This window comes from Ochotona princeps, chromosome 17 (genome assembly GCF_030435755.1).
Source record: "Ochotona princeps isolate mOchPri1 chromosome 17, mOchPri1.hap1, whole genome shotgun sequence".
NCBI lineage: Eukaryota > Metazoa > Chordata > Mammalia > Lagomorpha > Ochotonidae > Ochotona > Ochotona princeps.
The window spans coordinates 3,526,318-3,550,917 of record NC_080848.1 but is presented as its reverse complement, the minus strand read 5'-3'; the positions used below and the strand labels follow the sequence as shown (position 1 = coordinate 3,550,917).

The following is a 24,600-nucleotide window of genomic DNA, read 5'->3' as shown; positions in this document are numbered from 1 at the left end:
TGTTAGGAAGGCCTCATCCAGCTAAGGAGGGGATAGGTAGAGGAGTCAGTGACAGTCCTGTGGACGTCAGACAGAGCCTGCTCAGCTGGGTCCCAGGACGGGCTGAGTATTGTCCAGCAGTCCCGCCTGCCTCGCTTGAACCAGTGGCTTGGGGCCGCTGTATGCCTGTTACTGCAAATGCTGCTGAGTTGAGGTGCCAGGACGTAGTAGTGTGTGAGTCACAGTACTTTGCTGTGGAAGGATGTTGTGGCAGGTCCAGGTCTGATGCATTTGTGCATGTGAAAGGCAGGAGCAGTGGCAACAGCATATGCCTGGTCTTCAGTGATTGGTATTTCCGTGGAGACACTGCCTATTTGATCCTGTGACCTGGTCTTGCTCTTCTGAGTATGTTGTAATCTTGCTCCATGTTTATGTATGTGACTTAACTCCGGTGTTTTCATTAATGTGGACTGTGACACCACTAGACCAACTGTTGACTCTGAGCTGCTGGTCTTGTTTGGTTTTGCTCCCCTGAACACCTCCTTTTGCCCCCTCTCTTTTCTCCAGTTCTGGGTTGTGTGGTAGGGGAGGGACTCTTGGTGGGATGACCCTCACTGGGTGCAGGGGCTGTTTGCTTCCGCCCTTAGCGGTGCATGTGAGGTTTCTCAGGCCCACCTCTTCAAGCTTAACCCTTTAAATTCTTTGTCTTGTAGGAAGATGACGAGTCAGAGACTGAGAAACCTGAGGCTGATGACCCGAAGGTATTTGGTGTCGCCTGTGGTGGGGTGGCTGGAGGCAAAAAAAGGAGCTTAAACTTGAGAGCTCCCATATCTGGTCAAGATCTTTTCCACTAACATTGTGTGGCCAAGTGGACCTTTTTCTGGCGTAAAACCAGCTTGACAAAGAACCTGGGCCCACCCAGAATAGAGGAAGTCCTGAATTAGTCTCACTTCCAACCTTGTAACCTTGTAAGTTGTACCAAGAGTTCTTAGTCTAGTAAGCCACTTGCTTTCTACACCCTGGGTGGTGGCTTTGTGGGGTCACTGGGTCAGACATGGAGATGCTTCTGGAATCAGGAAGACACAAGGTCCACCTTGTGTATGTGGGGGATCTCTTTAGACTTCTAGGAGGGTCTGGGAGACCTGTAGGAGGGCCATAAAGGGCCTGAGTAAAGGGGGGCCACTTGCCAGCTGTGGGGTAACTCAGCCTAACCCTTGCCGTCCCAGGGGTGTGCCCTCCCACGCTGGTGCAAGCTGTGTATTGGTCTTCTCTGAAACAGCGTGGCCAGCATTAGCCATGGTTCGTCTAATGCAGCCTCGTGCTTTCCATGATGGCCCTTTGTGGTGATAGTGAAGGCCTTGTGTTGCTTGAGCTGTTGCCCTGTGCTCCTGTCACTAAAAATGGACCTTTTGAAGAATTGTTCTTTATGGCACATTTTTTTTTTCCTCATAGAGAAAGGCTAATTTCATTACCCTGGACTTGGGAACTAGGGAACAAGTTTCGTAATTAAGAACTGCTTTGAAGTAAGTTGACGCCTCCAAGGTGACCTGGTAGGATTTAAGGAAATACTGTCTGATTGTAACCTAAAGCAGTAGTATACCCAGAAAACAGGGTGAGTTGTTCTGTAGTGAGACGGACTTGTGAGCAGCCATTGAAATAAACCCCCAAGGGGCTGCGGGTGATACAGACAAGGAAAGTTTTGGATCAGCATGCAGGACAAAGAAAAACATGAACCTTAGAAGCTGAGTGTGGGCCGCTCTGCTGAGGGAGGCACACAGAGTGTGGACTGGTGGGAGCCTCACTGCTGGAGGGCGTGGGCAGCCCCGAGTGCTGGGCCAGGGGCAGCAGAGCTCTGCTCAAGTTTCAGGGGGCAGTGGTCTCAGGGACCAGCAGGAACAGTCTTCTGTTACAGGAGTTTGGACGGACAGGCCTCAGAGCCTGCGCATAAAAGCAAACCGGGTGGTCCGATGGGGGTGGGAGGAGGCTCTGCTGGAGCCGTTTGTGCCATAGTGGCTTTTGCCGAAGGCTCAAGGGCCTCGTGGGGAAGTTGGCAGGAGAGCAGGGTGCACACCTTTACCCGTCACTTCTTCTCAAGTGCTGTGGTTCAGCCAGCAGGTCCGCAGCAATGCTGTGCCTTCTGGGGACGGGGAGACCATGTGGGAACGACACAGGATTGACTGCTCTGGGGAGCAGTTAGTCAAGAACAGCAGGTGTGCACACGTGGCACAGTGGGAAGATGGTGAGCATGCCCATGCCTCGCCTTCCCTATCTCATATTAAGGTCGGGCTACCTGTCGTTTTAGACTTGTTGCTTGATGGATGGCCTTCTGTGCCTCATTCGGTCATTTGAGGGTTGAGTCTTGGAGCAGAATAAGATTTTTTCTCCCCTTACTGGGGAGCCCTCAGTGTTATTTAACTTAGTTCTCTTAGAGTGTGAATGTGGAGGGCTTTTCCCAGCGTGGATGTCCTGCTGTGTGCAGGGCTGCCTGTGGCCCCCCATCCGGACAGGTGTCATGCCTTCTTCAGTAATGAGATGACCCCAGGAGGGGCATCTGGCTACCTCTGTGTTGGCCCTGGCCCTGACATCCGCCTGCAACTGTGGCAGAATGCCTGCAGGCAGCAACCTGTACTCACACCCAGAACTTTCTGATACATTCAAGTTTTGTTTTAATTGATATTTACTAGACCTTTTTGGTTTGCATTCTAAACTTTTATTTAAAACATTTCTACCTTAAATTTGTGAAGGTTTTTGGCTTTTGTTTTGAGGAATTACTTGTTGACTTGAAAGTCAGAGTTACAGAGAAACCGAAAGTGGTTTTCACATTGGCTGGTTCACCTCTAAAATGGCTGCCATGGCTAGAGCTGGGCCTTGCCAAAGCCAGGAGTCGGGAATTTCTTCTGGGTCTCCCACATGGATGCAGGGACCCAAGCACTTGGGCCATCCCCCGCTGCTTTCCCAGGCATACCAGCAGGGAGGAGGAGCACCTGGCATATGAAGGAGCCCTCCTGTAGGATACCCACGCCACACACCCACAATACTGATCCCCAGGTTTCTAAAGATTGAGACATCTCCTGTCTACTAATTCACCCTCCAGATGCCTTCCAAGCTGGGGTTGCACCAGACTCAAAGGGAGCTAGAACTCAATCCTGTCTCACTTGTGGGTGTCAGGGAGCCGAGTGCTGAGCAGTCACATGTTACCTGCGATTAACACGAAGCAGAGCTGGAGCTCCACCAGACCCTTCCTGTGTCAAGTTACCAAGTGGGTGCTGTCATAACTGTCACTTCCACTAGATGGCAGTCTCTTCTCTACTTTGATATTTGTTATTTTCCAAATGCTTTGCTTGATTGCTTTATTTATTTAAGATTTACTTACTTGAAAGGTAGATTTTACAGTGAAAGACAAGGTCTTCCATCCACTGGTTTGTTCCCCAGCGGCTGTAACAGTCAGAGCTGAGCTCATACAAAGCTGGGAACAAGGAGCTTCTCCCCAGTCTTCCAAATAGGTGTAGGGCCCAAGGACTTCAACCATCCTCTGCTGCCTTCCCAGGCCATAAGCAGAGCGCTGAAACAAGTGAAGTAGGGCCTGGCGCAATAGCGTAATAGTTAAGGTTCTCACCTCCAATGCGCTGGGATCCCATATGGGCGCCGGTTCTTATCCCGGCTGCTCCTCTTCCCATCCAACTCCCTGCTTGTAGCCTGGAAAAGCAGTCGAGGACGGCCCAAAGCCTTGGGACCCTGCACCCGCGTGGGTGACCCGGAAGAGGTTCCTGGCTTTGGATTGGCGCAGCACCGGCCTTTGCAATCAGTTGGAGAGTGAATCATTGGATGGAAGATCTTCCTCTCTGTCTCTCCTCCTATCTGTACATCTGCCTTTCCAATAAAATAAATAAATCTTAGAAAAAAAAAGAAGTGAAGTAGCTGGAACATGAAACAGTGTCCATATGGGATCGCACCGCAGGGCAGAGGAATAGCTTGATAAGCTACTGTGTTGGCCTGCAATACTTTGGTTTCTTCATGCAGTTTAAAAATGAAATCTCAAGGAACTTTTTTTTTTTTAAAGATTTATTTATTTTTATTACAAAGTCAGATAGACAGAGAGGAGGAGAGACAGAGAGGAAGATCTTCCGAGCGCAACGGCCAGTGCTGCGCAGATCCGAAGCCAGGAACCTGGAACCTCTTCCGGATGTCCCACGTGGGTGCAGTGTCCCAAGGCTTTGGGCCGTCCTCGACTGCTTTCCCAGGCCACAAGCAGGGAGCTGGATGGGAAGTGGAGCTGCCGGGATTAGAACCGGTGCCCATATGGGATCCTGGCACGTTCAAGGTGAGGACTTTAGCCACTAGGCCATGCCGCCAGGCCCTCATTCATTCTGATTTTGCCTTTTTATATTTACTATGTGAAAAGTTAAGACTGATATAGGACCAGCATTTTGTAGCACAGCAGGTTTCACGTGACTGGGACTCAAGGCCATCTTTCACTGCTTTCCCAGGTGCATTAGCAGGGGGCTGGATTGGAAGTGAATCAGCTGGGGCTTGAAAGAGCAGTTATGTGGGGTTCCAGTGTTGCACGTGGCAGCTTAACCCTCAGTGCCAGCAGATTGGCCCAGAGTTTTTATTTGTTTGCTTAATTTGAAAAGCAGAGAGATCTTCTTTGCATTTACTTCCCACATGTCCACCGAATTCAGGACTGAACCGGCCAACTCCAGGAGCCTGGAACTTAACCCAGATCTCCCATCTGGTGGGGGCCCAAATAGTGCACCCCAGGGTATACACACTCACAGAAAGTGGAGTAGAGAGTAGAGCTGAGCCTTGAACTAGACACTCTGTTCCAGAAGCAGCAGCTTAATTCCCCTCAGATGCCTCCTGCAAGTGTCAGAATTAAGTAAACCCAGCCATTTGTACTGTTATGCAGAGGGCATTCTCAAGAGTAAAATTGGCTCTTCAGAAAGAATAATGATGATGATGATGGTGAGTATAAAGTGACTCCTGCTACAGTGTTGCCTGCCTCAGTTTGTTCACAAGGTCAGCAGTTGACCCATCATTGCTTACAGAAGGCAGGTTTTATAGAGAGAGAAATCTTCCATCTGCTGGTTCATACCCTCACTGGCCTCAGCGGCTGGAGCTGAGCTGATCCAAAGCCAAGAGCTTCTTTCCAGGACTCCCACGTGTGTGCAGAGTTCTGAGGTCTTAGATGATCCTCCACTGCTTTCCCAGGGCATAAGCAGGGAGCTGGACTAGAACGGCACCCATGTGGAATACTGGTGCTACAAGAGGAGAACTAGCTTATCATGCTACCATGTCAGCCCCCTCGTTGTTTTTTGTTTGTTTGTTTGTTTTAAGGATTTATTTATTTGAGAGGCAGAATGACAGAGAAGGAAAGGAGACACCAGTCCAGTCCCCAAAGGCCACAGCTAGGCCTGACTGAAGCCAGGATCCAGGAACTTCATCTGGCTCTCCAACAGGAGTGGCTATCATCTGCTTCTTCCCCAAGTTTATTAGCTGGAAAGTGGATGGGAAGCAGAGCAGCCAGGACTTGAACTAACTGTGCCACAATACTGCCCCCATAAGAGCAGTTTTGATCTTAGGAATCCACAGGCCAACTTTGAGAACTAATGTTCTCAAACTGTAATTGCGTGTTGATAATATCAGTAGCTTGATTACTTTTTATTACTCTGCAAGCGTCCGTGGAGTTGTTACCCTCACTGGGTCTTGAACTGTGGTAGCAACAGTTAAATATCCAGAATAAGACAGCTTGATCCAGCAAAGGGCAGAGAAATCAAAGATCTGGAGTCAGATCCGGGTTTGAACTCCAGGGCTGCTGGGGGGAGTTCCTTAGCCTTGAGTTTCTCTCACTCTGAAAGCAGACATCATAATACAGTCTGCTAAGTCAAAGTTGTTAGCTTAAAAAAAAGAAAGAAACAATAGAAAGTTGTTGGCTTAATAGCATCTGAGGGCCCAGCGCAGTGGCCTAGCAGGTAAAGTCCTCATCTTGAACGCACCAGAATCCCATATGGGTACCGGTTCTAATTCCGGCAGCTCCACTTCTCATCCAGCTCCCTGCTTGTGGCCTGGGAAAGCAGTCAAGGACGGCCCAAAGCCTTGGGAATCTGCACCAGAGTGGGAGACCCGGAAGAGGCCCTGGCTCCTGGCTTTGGATCAGCGCAGCACCAGCTGTTGCAGTCACTTGGGGAGTGAATGGTTGGACAGAAGATATTTCTCTCTGTCTCTCCTCCCCTGTATATATATATATCTGACTTGCATTAAAAATAAATAAATCTTCCAAAAACATAGCATCTGATATGTCCAGCACTGCTAGTAGCAGGTGCTACAATGTAGCACTACTACATTGGCTTAGTTCCCCGAAAGTCATCCCATGGGTGCTTGGTAATAGTGCATTCTGAGTTTCAATCAAGAATTGCTTAGAGAGCAGCAGACCTAAAGGTGAGAGTGGACCTATGCCGCATCTTGCGATAAATAGGTAAAGAGGTAAAGAGAGCCGGGGGTTTGCTGTAGCAGTTACAGTGTTGTTTGGGTGGCCGGGGGCACTGATGTTATATGCTAGGTCTCCTCCTGTGTTGCTGGCAACCCATATAGATGCTAGTTCATGTCCTAACTGCTCCACTTTGAATTCAGCTTCTTGCTTATGGCCTTGGGCCCCTGCACCCACACAAAAGACCTAGGGGAACCCTTCTGATTTGGGGTCAGCTCAATTCTGGCCATTTTGGCCATATAGGGAATGAACCAGTGGATGGAAGATCTCTTTTCTCTTTGTAACTCTGCCTTTCAAATAAAATTTAAAAGCTGTTGCTTGTGGGTATCTGTACCTTATATCTGAGTGCCAGGGTTCAAGTCTCTGCTTCTGTTTTCAGACTGCTGCTGCTGTGTACCCAGGGAGGCCGCAGACGATGGCGCAGGAACCTGAGGTCTTGCCGACCCAGGCTTCTGGCTTCAGCCCAGCTCACCCATGGCTATCAGGGACGTTCAGAGGGTGGCCTAGCAGGTGAACGACCTCTGGCCAGATATAGCTGGCTCTGCCTTTCAAATGAAATAATATTATTTATTTGTTTGTTTGTTTATTTTCTAAAAGAAGCAGAAGATGTTGAGGGATTGGGAAGAGCAAATCATTTAATTCTGGTGTTTGGAAGTCTGGAAAGGAAGACGGTGGCAGCCAGTGCAGGCCTTGCTGTTAGCTGCGAGCTGACCTTCACAGAGGAGAGCAGAGAGCAGATGGGCTGCCTCAGGAAGTAGTGGGCAGCTCCTGTTTGTAGAGGAAAGTTGTCAGAAACCATGTGCGGGGATGTCCTTAAGGAGACTTGAGAGGGGGGCATGTGTTTGGCCTAGCTGGTCATGCTGCCTGGAATGCCTGGCTCCCATTTGGGAGTGTCTGGGTTTGAATTCCAGTGGTGTTCTCTGGGAGGCAGCAGGTGATGGGTCAAGGATTTGGGTCCATGCCATCTGTGTGGGAGACCTGGATTGAGTTCCTGGATTCCAGCATTTTTGATGTGAACCAAATATCTATCTATCCATCTCAAATAAACAAATACAAAAGCATGTAAATAAAGAAGCATTCCCTAAGAATTAGGGGGTTGAGGTTGGACTAAACCCTCTAAGGAGTTCCCTGATAGGTGAGCAAAACTGAGTGTTCTCTAAGTTTGCTTGCTGACTTAGAGAAGCACAAGACAGACTGAAATTGTCCAAAGTTTTATTACATGATGTTTGGAGTTACCTGTGGGTGCACAGCTCCTACTTTGGGGGTCTGAGGATGGGGTGACGCCCCAGTCCCGCCTGTGGCAGCATCCTCGGTCCTGGCCGGTGGTCCAGGAATGGGGCTTTGCAGCGTACCTGCTGCTTCGGAAGGGGGTGAGCTCTCTGCCTGAACCTGAACCCTTCAGCATGCTGGTTCCCTAATGTCTCTCTCTCCAGGCTGCTGACCTTCGTGTGTTCTGATTGCTCAACAGAAGGTGGCACTGCTGTCCCAGAGAAGGTCACGTGAGCGATGGCAGGCCTTCAGCGTGCCTGGCAGCCTTGGTGTTTCTTCCATCTGTTTACCCTTGGCACATGAACCTTTTCACCACTTGCTTTTGTCTGTGTTTTACCCCAGTTACCCTCAGTTGTATTCTCCTGCTTATTTTTTTTCTCCACTCCTCAGTTCCTGTGATGAAGGTATTTCCACTCAGTAGTTGTCCCTGGCACACCCTTCCTTTGAAAACAAACATGGGGCTTGCTGACCTGGAGTGAGAAAGATGGAGCGGCCCAGAGCCAGCTCTCGCTGGGAAGGGCTGGGATTGTCAGCTCCCTGAAGTGGTGTGGTCCAGGCGCAGTTCTGGGAGGAAGATCCCCCTGGGCGGGTAACAAGCATCTGTACAAACAAAGCCCTGTCTCCACAGGGAAGTCCTAGAGCATTTTTTTAGAAAGGTGTGTTATCCCCACTGAAGTAAAAGAAAACATTTCATTTTTTAATACTTAGAGTCCAAAACTAGTACTAGTGCTGAGTGTGGAGCTCACCACTTGGTCTCAGCCTCGTAGTGAGAAGCCCTGGGTTACCACATGGCCCAGCATTCCTGCAGGTGTGGGTTCACTGGCACATAAGCCACACCCCTTTACAAGGTGGCCAGGACGGCAACACGAGGTGATGTTTGGAAAGTGCTTTTCACAAGAGAGGATGCAGTTGTTGCAGTGCCCAGGCTGAGATGCCCTTTCGCTCAGGGCACAGGAGGCCACGTCTTGTCAGCTCACTGCCCTTGGCATCTCAGGTTTTCACAGAGCTCCTTACCCAGAAGAAAATTCCCCGTAGTTCTCTTATTAAGCAGTGAACTCAAAATACTATTATGTCCTTACAGTGGAGCAGCCCCTAAAAAAAATAATAGAAGTTTGTGTGTGGTATCTGACAAATATTGCCACATCGGGGCTGATGTCGGGTGCAGCACATTAAACCACTGCCTGCAATGCTGGCATCCCATTTGAGTTTTGGTTTTGAGTCCCAGCTGCTCCACTTCTGACCCGGCTCCTTGTTGATGCATCTGGAGAGCAGCAGCAGATGACCCAAGCTGAGCGCTGGCCACCCATGTAGGAGTCCTGGATGGACGTGTTGGGGCCATTTAGGGAGTAAAAAAAAAAAAACCCAGCAGTTGAAATGTATTTTCTCTCTTCCTCTCTCTGTAACTGCCTTTCAAATAAATAAATAATCATTTAAAAATATTTTTTAAAATACCACATTGCCCATGAAGCCTTCGGATATCCTGTGTCACTTTTGAGAATTTGCCTTGATGCCCAGTTTAGGGACTGCCTTGGTAGATTGTTTTTGAGTCACAGGGGCAAATTTAATTTTCACTTCCCCGGCTCTGGGGCCCAGCTCAGCCGGATGGGACTGCCTCCAGTGGCCGTCCTTCCTGCTGAAGAGGCCCAGTTTCTCAGTTATCGTGTGTCATGTTTTTGAGAGAGAGAGAGAGACAGAGACCTCTGCTCTGAACCACTTGCAGGAGTTGGGACTGGAGCAGACAGAAGGGAGGAGTCGGGATCTCATCTGGGGTCTCCAAAGAAGATGTTGGGAAGCCCAGGTTCTTGAGCCGTCTGCTCAAGACCCAGGCATCCAGGAAGAAATGTGGGCCTCCCAAAGGACATTTTTTCCCTCTAAAAATTTCTTTATTTTTGAGCCCAACGGCGTGGCCTAGTGGCTTAAGTCCTTGCCTTGAAAGCCCTGGGATCCCATATGGGTACTGGTTCTAATCCCAGCAGCTCTACTTCCCATCCAGCTCCCTGCTTGTGGCCTGGGAAAGCAGTCAAGGACGGCCCAAAGCCTTGGGACCCTGCACCCATGTGGGAGACCTGGAGGAAGTTCCTGGCTCCTGGCTTTGGATCTGCGCGGTACCAGCCGATGCAGTCACTTGTGGAGTGAATCATTGGACGGAAGATCTTCCTCTCTGTCTCTTCTCTCTGTATATCTGACTAAAAAAAAAAAGATTTCATTATTTTTATTATTTGAAAGAGTCACCGGGAAGGCGAGACAGAGATCCTCCATCTACTGATCACTCCTCAAATGGCCGGAATAGCTGGAGCTGGGCGGGTTCAAAGCCAGGAGCCTGCCCCAGGTCTCCCACGTGGACATGGGGGCCCAAACACTTGGGTCATCTTTTGCTGCCTTCCCAGATATGCTAGCAGGGAGCTGAATCAGAAGTGGTGCAGCCAGGACTTGAACCAAGGTCCATATGGGATGCCAATAATATAGGCAGTAGCCCAACTCACTGTACCACAACACTGGCTCCCAAAGGACCTTGTGACTGTTACACCAAACCCTGTGTGTGCTCAGTGGCTGGAGTCTAGGTGAGGGGTCTGTGCTGAGCGAGACTGGCTGGATACTCCCTTCACTCCAACCCCTTCCCACTGCTCAGCATCATTTTTGGTCTTTGCAATGTTAAAATGCCAACCAAATTTGTTTCAATCTTCAGTCTGCAATTATAACAGTGTGAAAGAAATGCAGAATTTCAGACTAAACGCTTGAAAGATTATATGGCCTATGAGTTACATTTCCATAAAGCTGCTATATGAGAACAGTTAGCCTCCTCCATATTCCAAATGGGGACTTAAAAGAAAAAAAACATTGAGATTCGCAGCCTCTGTTGTACTAGTAATGCTTCTCACACCCTTGCTTGCTCTTTGTTTTCTTCAGCTGTGCAGATGAAAGCCAGAGCTAGTACAGCTTTGTAGCAAAAATCTGAGTGGGTGTTTCAAGTTATAATAGAACACTGGGTGTACAGTTTCCTTCCAACAAGCTTCTCTGTTGGGCAGGAGATGACTGTTCTTCACCCAGGTCAGAAGTATCCCACCCTTAATGGCTCAGCTCTCATTGGAAGTACACATTGTTGTTCACCTAGGTGAGAAGACTTGGTGGCATCTGTTCCCCAAGTCCCCAGGAAGTACGGGCTAAGGACAGGGGTGGTGGTGCTGGACACAGGTGTGGTTGAGACCTCAGGACCAGGTCTTCTTCCGTTGAGGTCAACTTAGTCATCACTCACTGGACAATGTGGTCTCTAAAATCATCATAGCCAGCAGCTGGCAAATATGGCATGTCCTCTGCCAGCATACAGCAATGCCACAAGGAGCAAGGAAGGACAGGAACTGAAAGAGAAATACAAGATTTAAGATTAATAGTGGGGACCAGGGGACTCGACGCACTCTGAGGCAAGCGAGTGAGTTGCTCCCAGACACCAGTTTTATTAGATTTCTTCCAAAATGTCATTGCAAAGATCTGAGAGACTTGTTAAAAAAAAGGGGGGGGGGGTTGGGGGAAGGAAGCTCACAGAAACAGTATAATGTAATTAGCAGGGTCTTAGTGTTTATCCTTACGGTGCCAGGCACTTGGAGTGTAGGTGGTCAACCTTCCCCTCATCCTTAGTCAACCACGAAGGCGCTCTGGCCACCCTGGCCAAAACGCAGGTCTTACAGATGTTGATCAGCACCTTTACCAGGCAGTCAGCCGGCTCAGAGTTTGGGAGTTTCCATGCAGCAAATGAGGTTCTTGGAGTAGCCCTATGAGAAAAGAGTGTCCAACTCTGAGACCAGAAGAGGCCTGACACCTGCTTGCCACGGCCCACTTCCTAGGCCTAAGCATGCTGAACTACAAAGAATGCCAGACAGTCCCCTTCACAGATTGCACACCCACTGTACCCTGTGACTTGTTGGGAGTCATTCCTGGAAAGAGGTGTTTCCTCCTGCCCTTGGCTGAGTTACGTGGTGCTTTAGCCAATGGCATCATAGAAGCTGTTACTGTTTCCCTGGGCTTGTGGTGCAGAGTTGGGATGGAATTCCAACATTGCCATGTGCTGGGCAGAAGCCGCTTCACTATATTTACCTCAGTTTTCCCTTCTGCAAAATGAAAATGTCTGCCTTGTGGAGTTTTTGTTAGACCTGAACAATACATACCTGCTCTTGTGACTTCTGTGTTTAGGATGTGGAAGGAAGATCGGGCTGACAGAGAATGCACTTGGTCCCTCCATCTCAGTTTTATGATTCCACCTGCCTCTCGTGTCTCCTCATATCCCCAGATCCTAATTGTAATCAGGCTGATTCAAGGGGGGAGAATACAGCATCACTCACTCAAGACCAGAAAAGGAAATGGCCCTTGGCCATTGCTGATTTGTGAGCCACCTGATGTGACCTTTGAACTGTTGGGAAATGGCCAAGCCTACCTGACGTTTGGCACTTCCTACTCTCACGTGATGAAGGCCTCAAGTAGATCCTCCTGATCCCTAGGGTCCTGGTGTAGAATTTCCTGAAGTGAACCTCCTGGGGACTGCCATCCCAGCTGGGGCCTAGGGACCTGCCTCAGTGCCCAGGAGACCTGATCTAAGCCTCAGATAGAAGACAAATGGTACAGTCTGCAAAGTCACACTTCCAACCCATGTTCTTAGTTCTGCAGCCTTTCAAAGAGGGCATGCCATGCTGGTGGAAACCCTGACTGTTGGAACTTGTGATCTCATGAGGGAGGAAAAACCAACCATTATTCTCCTCTGACCTCTCCTCTTGGCTCCGCTGCATTGCCGAAGGGGCCTTCCTTACTGCAATTGCTTCATGGAGACCGAGGCTGAGGCTCGCAGGAGCCCCACCCCTCCTGGTGGTCCTGCAGCTGCACGCCCCATCCATCCCCCTGTTCTTGCTGCAAGCCCCAACACAGCTCCTGCCCTCCCCACCAGATGCCAGGGATTGCTCACCAGGGCGTGGCTGAGCCCCTCCTGCCCAGCCAGGACGCAGCTTTTTGAAATTACATGATGCAGAAAATGCCTGGCCTGGGGAGTCTAGCACTCAACCCATGGTTCTGTTCGCCTTGAAATGCTGCTCTGTGGTTTTTGAGTTCTGTAGGATGTTGCTCATCTCTAGTCCTAACGTTGGAGTGAGGTGAATGCCTTGCTAGCCACACCATGGACATACTGGCTTTCCTCAAGCCCTCAGGAAGACCAGCTCCCCTTCTGGCACGACGAAAGTGACAGCCAGGCCTGCACTACCCTGTCCCCTCCTGGCTTTAACGCATCTCAGGTGCACTTGCTAGTGTGAGCTCTTGCAGGCCGAACAAGGCTTTCGTAACTAGATGACCGTGTGGCAAGGAGTGTCTCACAGCCTACACTGTGTGGGTCAGCCTCCCAGGGCTGTCTGCTGGTTTGTCCTTGTCTGTGTCCTGGCCCCCCTCCACCCTGCGAGTCTGTCCACTTGCAGCAAGGAGTTCCAATTCTTGGAAGAATCCCTGAGAAGAGAATCTACCCTGGCCCCTCTGCCACAGTCCTGCTGTGAGGCGGCCTGTGGAGGCGGACACTGTCCACCCTGGGTGGTGCGAGACAGTGGAGCGGCCCCCGACTGGCCAATCAAGGGAATGAGTCCAACATAGATGACACTCGGCATGGTCAAACAACAGAATCTGCGCTTTGCAGGTGTCCCCCCAGCCCACGGGGGTGTTTGCTGAGGTCTGGAGGGCAATAGGTGTCCCTGTGGCAGCCCCGGAGCAGTGCCGAGCTGCTGGGCCCTGGTTCTGACTACATTTCTGAAATGGAGAAAGGGACGTTTCCTTACCCCTCCCTGCCTTTCCTTCAGTCACAGGGCCAGTGCTCGCCGGACTTGGTTTGTCTTGGCAGGCTCCCCTTTCACCCTCCCCGCAGGAACCTCTGAGCGGGGCAGTCGGCCTTCCCGGCCCCGGCTGTCTGGCAGCGCAGGCCGTTCTCGTGCGTCCCGAGCAGCCCCACCAGCTTCCTCCTATTTTTCTGATAAGTGGAGTGTTTCCATCCCCGGGCAGGCAGTATGCCCATGGCGGGGCTCTGTTTGTGGCAACAGGATGCGACTGAAGGAAGTGTGTTGGTGAGGGCACTCTCCTGGGGGAGGTGTAGGGCGTGCAGTGTTGTTCCCACGCAGCTGTGGGTTCCGGGCCCACCCGAGGCCGTGGTCGCTGGCAGCTCTGGAAGACCAACTTCATCAGTTTTACCCAAAGTAATTTCAAATCACTGCTTGCTTGCACCTGGAGTGACCAGCGTCCATCCCAGAAAACCTTTTTTTTTTAAAGATTTATTATTATTTTTTAAAGATTTATTCATTTTATTACAGCCAGATATACAGAGAGGAGGAGAGACAGAGAGGAAGATCTTCCGTCCGATGATTCACTCCCCAAGTGAGCCGCAACAGCCGGTGTGCGCCGATCCGAAGCCAGGAACCAGGAACCTCTTCCGGGTCTCCCACGCGGGTGCAGGGTCCCAATGCATTGGGCTGTCCTCTACTGCTTTCCCAGGCCACAAGCAGGGAGCTGGATGGGAAGTAGAGCTGCCGGATTTTAGAACCGGCGCCCATATGGGATCGCGGTGCGTTCAAGGCGAGGACTTTAGCCACTAGGCCATGCCGCTGGGCCCCCCAGAAAACCTTGTTCCAGCTGTCCTTTTGATGCCCCTTCTCTTCCCCCTCCCACGGGGGCTCCCTGGGGAAGCACAGGTAGCAGTTTCATGGGGCTATTGTGAAAATTCATTAGTGCCCAACATTAGTCCTGTAGGTTGAGTTTTCATGTTTTTTTCTCAGTGCTTGGCTCATTTTATGTAATGATTATATAATAAATGCTCCATAATTATTTGTGGGATAAGTAAGTAAGTTAACTCTACAGTAATTGTTTTTGTCTTGGGATTTAGAAGCATTCAGACCATAATGAGCAAAAAGACAGGCAAATAATTCTTTTTTTAAATGAGTCTTTTAAATTCGGAGTTAGTGACCTCCTTCTCCCGTCGCCGAATCAGCCTTGAATCGTGAGGCGGCTCCTCTGTACTTCCCTGCTGTTTCTGCCGTTCCGGTGAGTTCACACACGGACTGTGGTGCCGAGCAGACTTGGAGTCTGGAGGTTAAAACACCCAGAAGTGCTCTGAAGGAAAGCTGTTACTGGACAATGAGGAGAATGCAGGTTGGGATGAGCATGAGTGAGATGGGTGTGTGAGCGCCCACCATGTGCCAGGCCCGGCTGTCCTGGGTGGGGAGCAGTGCCACTGCTGAGGGCCTGGGACAGGCACCTTGCCCTCCTCGGCCAGGTGGGTGAGCTGAGCTGTGTGCTGTATATGGCGTCCTAAGCCAGCATGCAGATGAGGCCATCTCAGAGAACTGGGGCAAGGCTGCGGGGTCGGCAGGGAGGCCCCGGCGAGGGACACGCGCCACGGGCCAGGGCTCCTGAAGGCTCCGTCAGTCTGAGAGGAAGACACTTGTCTCATTTGCCTTCCCACCTGCCCAGACTGGACGCAGGCATACACTGTCCACCCAAAAAATGCCCCACCTGCAGGCTGCTTGCTCTGGCCTGCTCTGTGAATGCCCCACGCTCCCAGAGTTGGGCAGAGGCTGGAACAGGGAGACCTGGCCAAATCTGGTTGCCGGGTGCTGCCTCACTGGCACTTTGTGCTGGCTTGGTGGGTCTGGTTCCTGAAGGGATTGAGACAGAGCTGTTGTTAAATCACCTCCTGTCTGTCCGATGGGACCTGCTCCGCGCTGAGTCAAGTCTTCCTGACTCCCATGGCAGCTTGTTCAGTTTCGTGGCACCAGATTGTTTTCCCTCCCTTCTTTTGCTTGCATCAGCCTCATTGGCAGCGGCACTGTGGTAGGGGAGCCATGTGCCAGCATTTGTACTTCCTGCTGACCTGCCACGCCACTGCAACATCTTACACTGCCTGGGCAGGTTCACACCTGGTTCTCCTCAAGGGACAGCCTCCAGCTGGCCACTGCCACCCTGGTGCCCTGGCTGTTGGGACTTTAGTCTCAAGTGAGGGCCAGACGGGGATAAACAGGCAGGAGGGGTGTCCTTGGCCAGCTCAGCCTGTCAGCACTCGCTGCTCCGTCTTCCCACTTGGCTTGTGTAGGGAAACTATGGATTTTATCCCCTCTCCTCTTCTATTGGGTCTTAATTGGACTTTGCATGAAATCTAAGATTTCTTGGCCTTAACTTAGGAAACTGTTGTCAGTTTTTTATTTCCATCTCCCAGGTGAGCTAGGTGAGGCCTGGGCGGCAGGTGGGCATGGAGGGAGGGAGGTGCTGTTCAGTCTGCAGGCTGTGCTTGGGGCAGACTTGTCTGCAAACTTGATCTCCACACCAGGTTCATGGCTTGGACTAGTGGGTCTCCATCTGGAAGCCGGAGAATGAATTTGAAAAAGTCAAGAGTGGTTTCCCTGGGCGTGTCAAAGCTCAGCTTCAGGGCAGCAAAGAGCACTTCCTGTTGCTTTCAGTGTCCTCAGACCTGCCCCGCCCCTCACTGCCTCAGTGCAGGCACCGAGCTAGGCAGGCCCCAGGTCTGCTTCTGTCACAGCCACTTTGGAGGCTTTGCTGGCTTCCATGATAATGACAGCAGGTGCTGGATTCATTTTCCAGCTGAATTCCTGGTGTCTGTGGCCTGACTGGCAGGAGGACCCCCTGGGTCCCCTGGCCCTTCCCCATCCTGCTCTCCTGTTGCTGGTAGAGGACATTTGGAGTGGTGATGTCCTTGCTGTTGGAATGGAGAGTGATTTTGGATGAAAACTTGTTTCACAGGAGATTTGAGGTGAAGTGATTCTTATAAAAAGCATCTTTGGGGGTGTCGGTCACCATCCTCCATAGTATCCCTTTCCTCTGAGCTTTCCTCAGCTTGATGATGCCTGGGACCCATCTCATTTCAGGAGCAGGTGGTGCTATGGCCCTGGCGCTCAGCTGCTGGGCTCAATGCATGGGGTGCAGTTCAGCTGCTTTGGCCGAGCAGGCACCTTAGGTTCCACATGAGCTGTAGGAGCAGCTCAGGGCTGTGACATGATGCCCAGGGCACTGCAAGCTCACAGCCCCACTTATTCGTCCCGGGGTAAGTGAATCCCATTCTTGGACCTAAGACATGGCCAGCAGGAGGCACAGAGCCCCCGCAGTCTTCCAGGCCCACTGGTGCCTGTGATACCATGGGGACCTTCATGGAGGGGTGCTGGCTCCTCACAGAGGCTCACAGCTCTGTGTCTTCCATGCTAGGTCTTTTCCGTGATGTTTTTGGCTTAGGGATTCTCCACAGGTAGGGCCATAACCCATTGATTAACACTTCCCCTGTGGAGTTGGGATTCTGGGGTCCAGGTTCCAAGGTTCAGGTCTCTGGACTCACCCACCATTCTTTTTCTTCCTATTTTTGTACTGAGAAGATAGAAAAGCAGACTAGACTTGTTGATAAATTGAAAACTTGTCAGTTTGTTTCTTTTTTGATTTTTACTTCAATTTATTTTTACTTGTTTGAAAAGAGAACCAGACTAAGAGAGATCTCCCGTCCCCCGGGTTGCCCCTCAAATACATGTGGCATCCTGAGCTAGGTCAAGCCTAAGCCAGGAACCTGAACCCAGTGTAGACTTCCCGTCTGGGTGGCAAGGGCCAACTACTTGAGCTCTCACCTGCTGCCTCCCAAGGGGCACATTAGCAAGAAACTAGAACCAGGGAGGGAGCTGGCACACAAACCCAGGCATTCTAACATGTGATATGGGCTTTCCAACTAGTCTTAACTGCTCTGCCAAACACTGCCCTGCTTGTTTGTTTTAGTGTATAAAAAAATTAATTTGTGGGACTTTGTGGCATAGCAGGTAAAATTGCCATGTGCAATGCTGGGATCCTATGAAGAGATGGTTCAATTCCTGGCTGTTCAACTTGCAGTCCAGCTCCATGTTAATGGCCTGATAAACAGCAGAAGATGACTCAAACGCTTGGGCCCCTGCACCCATGTGGGAGACCTGGAAGAAGCTCCTGGCCCCTGGCTTTGGACAAGATCAGCTGCAGCTGTTGTGGCAATCTAGGGAATGAACCAGCAGATGAAGGACCTTTCTCTCTCTGACTTTCAAATAAATAAATTAATGTAAAGGAAGAAGGGAAAGACTAAAAGAAGACAAAGTCCTTGCTATCTGATTTTGCCCCCATCCTAGTTTCTAGAGACATGACCAAACAATCTGAGCAAGGCTAGCCAGGCTCTTGTGAAACTCAGGAGAACACTCACAGCCCACACCCTGTGCCTGCTATTCCCGGGCTGTCAACAACCCAGAAGCCACAGGGAGGCTCCTGGCCCCTTGTACCGAAGCAGCCATGGAGATAATGAGCACCATTACTGTGAAAGATGTTGCATGGCTGCTGGGGCAGGCACATTGGGAGTTCAGTGTGCCTGAGTCTGCTGAACCCTGCCTTGCTGCCCATGAAAGATGCTGGTGCAGTGCAGGACCCTGGAGAAGAGGAGCGCCTGCCAGCCCCCGACCCCAGCCCTGAGCAGCCAGCTGCTGGAGGGGGCAGGGAGTGGATAGATGCCCAGCTGGTGCTTTCCCACAGTTGGCGCCCAGAGAGATTTCGGGAAATATACAGCCCCATGTTGTGTGACCGACACATTCTTTGATGCTTATTTCTTCACAGTCACTGCTACAAAGAGATTGTTGTGGGCCCTCCAAGAGACTGTGCTCTCTTTAGAGCAGTTGATTGATGACTCCAGCCTCGACTTTCACTGGCAGTCCTCCAGGCCTCCTCCCTTCTTTTCCCAGCCTCCTCTCTGTCCATCTGCTTGACAGGGGGCAGTGCTTAAGGAGATGAATTGCTTAGCAACCTGGTGTGAACACTGTGCCCTCCAGGTTAAAGGAATAGCTGCAGGGCCCGGCGGCGTGGCCTAGTGGCTAAAGTCCTTGCCTTGAACGCACCGGGATCCCATATGGGCGCCGGTTCTAATCCCGGCAGCTCCACTTCCCATCCAGCTCCCTGCTTGTGGCCTGGGAAAGCAGTTGAGGACGGCCCAATGCATTGGGACCCTGCACCCGTGTGGGAGACCCGGAAGAGGTTCCAGGTTTCCGGCTTCGGATCGGCGCGCACCAGCCCGTTGCGGCTCACTTGGGGAGTGAATCATCGGACGGAAGATCTTCCTCTCTGTCTCTCCTCCTCTCAGTATATCTGACTTTGTAATAAAATGAATAAATCTTTTTTTTTTTAAAGATTTATTTTATTTTTATTACAAAGTCAGATATACTGAGAGGAGGAGAGATAGAGAGGAAGTAGAGCTGCCAGGATTAGAACCAGCGGCCATATGGGATCAAGGCGAGGACCTTAGCCACTAGGCCACGCTGCCGAGCCCAAAAATGAATAAATCTTTAAAAAAAAAAAAAAAAGAATAGCTGCAGAGTTCAGGGGATGAGGGGTTGGGCTGCTTCGGAATCAGGAAGGTCTATTGGGTCCCGAGAGCCACTGGTCTAAGCCCTTCTTGGGTCTTCCTCACAGCTTTGCTTCCAAGTGGAGGCTGCATCCCTGGGCTGGGCTTGCTGTAGAATTGGCCCGCTCTTCTCTTGTCCATCTCTAACCACATGGAAAGAATGAGAGCTGGCAGCTGGCTGGGACACCCATTGTTTGCCCTGTAGTCCTCAGTGTGCCTGGTGCGCATGGTCTAACTGGGTGTGGGCAGTGGAGCAATGATGAGAGCAGCTCTGCTTGCCGGGTAATTCCTGGGACATGGTGGCAAGGGCAGGCCTCCCTCCTTGCAGTGCTACAGCCTGGGATGCAGGCCTAGACTGTGACCCTCCACACTGATTTGGGTTCGATGGAGTGTTTACTTTGGAGCAGTGAAATACAGAAGCTGTGTGTTGCGAAGTCTTAGCTTCAGATTTCTGGAGGGTGTGTGGAAATGATTGTTGTGGGACAGAGAGTGGAACAGCAGTGGAAAGAGAGCTGGGAGCTAGGGAGCAGCCAACCCGGACCTTGCCCAGGCCTCGCTTGGTCTGAGGTGTGCCACATGCTGGCTCTGGGATTCTACAAGCTGCCCCTTTCTCCTTATGGTCAAGTTTTCCTTTTTTGCTGAAGTTAATACTAAGAAAACTTGGAGGAGCAGCTAATATATTGTGTTTCTTAGTTGTGTATTAGACATGGATCTGCCTTGCTTCCCCAGTGCGTGCAGTTGAGGCGGTGGTGCCTGGGCACTGCACTGTGTTTCAGCAAGCTTCCTCAGACCCTGGTGAGCATGTGCAGAGAGCAGGCTCGGCTCGCTGGTTTGTGTTCACGTTGCTGGGTGCTGGTCCCTGCTGCAGGCATGAGCACCCCTGCTGCTATAGGGCTGAGGGAGCGGCCAGAGGCCCCACGCGTTGCTGGCCATCCTTTACCCTTTCTCCTTCCTCAGGGCTCCTGAGTGTCTCAGCAAAGCGAGCAGCCGTGGCTGCAGAACCCAGCTCTGACCGCCAGGTGTTTCCACTTCTCTTTTGTAGGATAACGCGGAAGTAGAAAAGCGAGACCCCCAGGAACTAGTTGGTAAGTACCCAGAGGGGCCCGAGGCCAGGCCTGCCGCTCCATGGGACTTGATGTCCCTTCATACGCCCTCTCAGCCCTTTGGCCGTTCTTAGAGTCGCTGGGTGAGACTGCCAGGGAACAATTCTTTGAAAATCGCATTCATGGTGTGTTGTGTTGTGTTGTATTGTGTTGTGTTGTGTTTCATTCAGTTGCCAGCCTCATCAAGAGGGAAATCAGGGCCCCGCTTAGTTGGGACTTCCTCTTGACCTTTGCTTCCCCTTGTGTCCTAGCCTGTGTTGGAGCCACCCCCCAACCCTTGGCATATTCTGGTAATGGGAGTCATCATGTGGGCTGTGCTGGCACTGTGCTCTGCCTAGGCAGGCTCATGCCTCACAGCCCTGGCTTCTGGGGCCCTTTGTGCCTAGCAAGAAGCAAGGCCGTTTCTAGAAAACAGTACTCATCATTCAAGTCCTGTGCCAACTCCATCATCTTAGCCCTTCTAGAAAGCCCCTCACCTCCTGCAGTCTGCAGGGGCCTTTGTCTGGGTCCAGACGTTGCCGCAGGGTTGGTCAAATCTCTTGCTCTCAGCCATCCCCAGTGTGTTCTGCCTGTTCCCCTCATCTCCGCAGAGCAGGCTCCTGTGCCATATCTCTGGCCTCAGAATCCACTCTTGGGTGTTTGCAACCCAGCCACTCTGCCATCCTGAGTTCAAAGGCCAGGGCCTGTGCCTGCAGATGTGCCTTCCAGGGGTCCTCCTGCCAGGGGTGGGAGACAGGAGCCGACTCTGTCCTTCCCTAACAGAAAGAGCTAGAAATTGCTTCATTGCTGTGTTCTGAGGAAGGCATGGGCTGGAATGTGAGTCTCTAAGCGGTCCAGACCCTGAGCAGGGTTCGGCTGTGTCACTAAGGGTTCCCAGGGGCTGGCGTTTGGCTCCTTCAAGGCTGGAAGAGCCAGGATGTCCCTCCAGCCTTGAGCACAGGCATCCGCACTGTCAAGTGGAGTCATGCTGAGAAACGGCAGGGCTGGGACTTAGAGAACAGCTCTGCCATGTGGTGTTGGCAGAGTGCTGGCATGTGTACAGGCGGTGGCCGGCTCAGCCCCCGGCTTCTCCCACAGCCAGCTTGGCACTTTCTTCTCCTTGCTGCTCTGAACAGTCATTCTGCTCCAGTAAGGCTAAATACACCATTTTTCGCAGTGCACCATTGTGACAGATTTTAGTAGATTGAATGGTTGTGGAGCACACACACTGTGCCACCCCCCACGGTCGTGATACACAACACTTGGATTCCTCCAGAATGTTCTCTTGCACCACATCCTATGGAGTGTCCTCTCTCTGCCTCAGGCTGTGGTGACCTGCTGTCTTCACATGGCTTCGCCTGTTGAAAGAATTCCATGTCAATCAAGACCTTTGAACCTTGGCGCTGTTGGGGGAATCTGCCAGGTGGCAGGGGGACCGTCCTGGGCACTGCAGGCTAGGCCCGTCCCCATCTCCTTGCACTCACTAGTGCTGGAAGGCCACTCTTCCTTCCTAGCTGTGACAGCCAAACCGTCCGCAGACACTGCCTGATGTCCTCCCAGAGCCTAGGAAAGCGCTGTACAAATGCCGGGAGTTTCTGAGGGACCTCTTTCATTTAGCATAATGCCATAATGCTTTTGAGATGTGTTCTTATTGTTAAACATACCTGTTGTTCTTTTTGGTCCTGAATAATAGTTCATCTTCACTCAGGAGGGGACAGATGTGGGATTTTTTGTGTATTTGTTTTAGATTTACTTATTTTTATTGGAAAGGCAGATTTCCAGAGAGGAGAGACAGAAAGATCTTCCATCTGCTGTTTCGCTCCCTAAATGGCCACAATGGCTGGAATTAAGCCACTCTGAAAGCGGGAGCCAGAAACTTCTTTCCGGTATTGCACATGATGCAGGGTCCCAAGCACTTGAGGTATCCTATGCTGCTTTCCTAGACCGCAAGCAGCAGAGCTGGATCAGAAGTGGAGTATCTGGGGCTTGAACCAGCACTTATATGGGATGCTGGTGCTGCAGGTGGGAAATTAGCCAGTTGAACCTCCAAACTGGCCAGAAGCATTTTTTGTTTTTTTAGGATTTATTTATTTTTATTGGAAAGGCAGATATACAGAGAGGAGGAGAGACAGGAAGATCTTCTGTCCCACGATTCACTCCCCAAGTGACCACAATAGCCGGTGTTGTGCCAATCCAAAGCCAGGAGCCTCCTGCAGATCTCCCATGCAAGTACAGGATCCCAAGGCTTTGGGCCATCTTCAACTGCTTTTCCAGGCCACAAACAGGGAGCTGGATGAAAAATGGGGCTGCCGAGATTAGAACCGGTGCCTATATGGGATCCCGGCGCATTCAAGGTGAGGACTTTAGCCACTACGCTATCATGCTGGGCCTCTAAGCATTTTTTTTTTTTTTTAATGTTTGCTTATTTTTCTTTACTTGAAAGGCAGAATGACAGTCCAGCAGGTTTATAGCCAGGAGTGGGCCAGGCTGAGCCAGGAGCCAAAAGCTCCATCCAGGTCTCTTACATGTATGACACACCACCCTACTCCACCCTGCCACCTAACCCCAGCACTCGTATTGCCTTCCCAGGTGTGTTTGCATTAACAGGAACCTAGATCAGAAACAGATTAGCCTGGGACTCAAACCAGCACTCTATCCTAGTGTGCAAGCATCCCCAGCAGGGATATAACCTATTGCACCACAGAGCTTGTCCCACAGATGGGCAGGCTGCCTAGTTTGGAGTGTCTCAGCGAGCAGGGGCTGCTTTGGGACATAGTTGACACAGTGCACATCAGCACTCCTGCCTGAACCCAGCTCCTTGGCTGATCCCCAGGGGGTCAGGACTCAGGCCGTTTACCTGGTGTGGAAAATGTTCCATATGTGTGGACGCCCTGGTTTTCCCAAGGCAAGCCAGCTCTTAGGTGTCTGTATCCAGCGCTCAGCGCCCACGGAGCTGAGCACGAACTCTGCCCTGCCCCTGCCTCTGGCCTCCAGGGCACTGAAACACTGGCTTGGGTGGGGCCATGCAGTGGCTTTCATGTCTCCCTCTGAGCTGAAGACACTCCAATACCACATGCTTTTGACAATCTCACAGCATCCTCCAGGCTTCCTGAAACTTGCCTGCTCCCTCTGCTCACTGTGTGCCACCCATAAATCCCTAACTGCTGCTCCTGCTCAGCTGCCTCTGGGCACTGGCTGTATCTGATTTGAATGTGCACAGTTAGACTCCGGCTGGCAGCAGACTTCTCCTCTAGGGCCGCCCCCAAAACAGGCCCGGGCAACAACCGGACCCAGTATTTTTGCCTCCGAGTATGTCCTCCTGGGGAAGTGGCTTTAGGATCTGAGCGCCCGGGCTGAATCCGTGAGCCGATGACTGGGATCTGGGGGAGAGAGCACGAAGGTCTGCTCCCAAGACCTGTGCGAGCACTCACTCAGCTTTCCTGTGTGTGTCCCTTTGTTGGCCAGGCGCTGCTTAGGAATTCTGCTATTCCTAGCCAGCTCGAGAGAGGTTTTCCTCCCCCCACCCTCCTGTTTACTATCAGAACCCCAGGAATGTGGCTAGTTGCTGTGACAACACTGTCCCACCCCGTTTTTCCTAAAAGCCTTCCTGGCAGATGGCAAAGGGCACTCATGTTTCATGCATATGTCCATTCTCACATCCCATTCTCATGTGCCCAGCGGTTAAAACAAGAAGAGCTCTGGGCTGGTTGCTGGTGCTCATGAAATGGAAGGACCAGCTCTCTTGCTGACACTGCTCAGCCGGCCTCTGCAGCCTGCTGGAGCTCAGGCCTAAAGCTTCCCCTATCCCAGGGGATCCCAGGACTAACTGGGAAGAGGATGGGGGCCAGGTGCTGGGGGTCACCCTTGCTGGAGGAGTCGAGAGATAGAAGTACAGTGCCGGGCACAGCAGCCCTCAGTCCCCTGGTGGAACTAACCTTGGCTGCACTGGCATGTGGCCTCCACCGTAGGACCTGTCACCTGGTCTCTGCCTTCTTGCTGCCCACCTCCCTGAAATGGTGGGTCAATGCTCTGTAGTTGGGACACATCCAGGGAGAATCCAGTGACAGCAGTGTATTCTGTGCACGTGACTGTGGCTGCCCTGCACTTGACCCCTGGCCTCAGTGTGTTTTCTGTGTGTGCCGGCTGGGACCACAGCCGCTGATCTGGCCAAATCTTGCCCCAGCACTCCTCAGCACTGTGTTCTGTACAGTAGAGATCAATGTCCCTTATCTGTTAAGAAAACATTAACCCAGGCTAAGGACGGGAGCAGGAGGTGGGGAAGGCTGTGCTAGGCCAGCCCTGGCAGTCCCAGGGCTGCTGGGTCAGGGTGCATCTGCACACAGGAGGCCCCAGGAGGTCCTTGTTGTCATCAGTGG

At 51.5% G+C, this 24,600-nt stretch overlaps 1 protein-coding gene across 1 annotated transcript in view; it reads left to right on the top strand.

Moving 5' to 3' along the window:
• Nucleotides 1-24,600, top strand: part of SAP30BP (SAP30 binding protein) — a 36,868-nt gene that overhangs the window by 3,007 nt on the left and 9,261 nt on the right. The window contains exons 3-4 of the mRNA XM_004592905.4: nucleotides 693-740; nucleotides 20,185-20,227. Coding sequence (XP_004592962.1) covers nucleotides 693-740; nucleotides 20,185-20,227 — 91 coding nt within the window. The remainder of the gene's footprint in view (nucleotides 1-692; nucleotides 741-20,184; nucleotides 20,228-24,600) is intronic.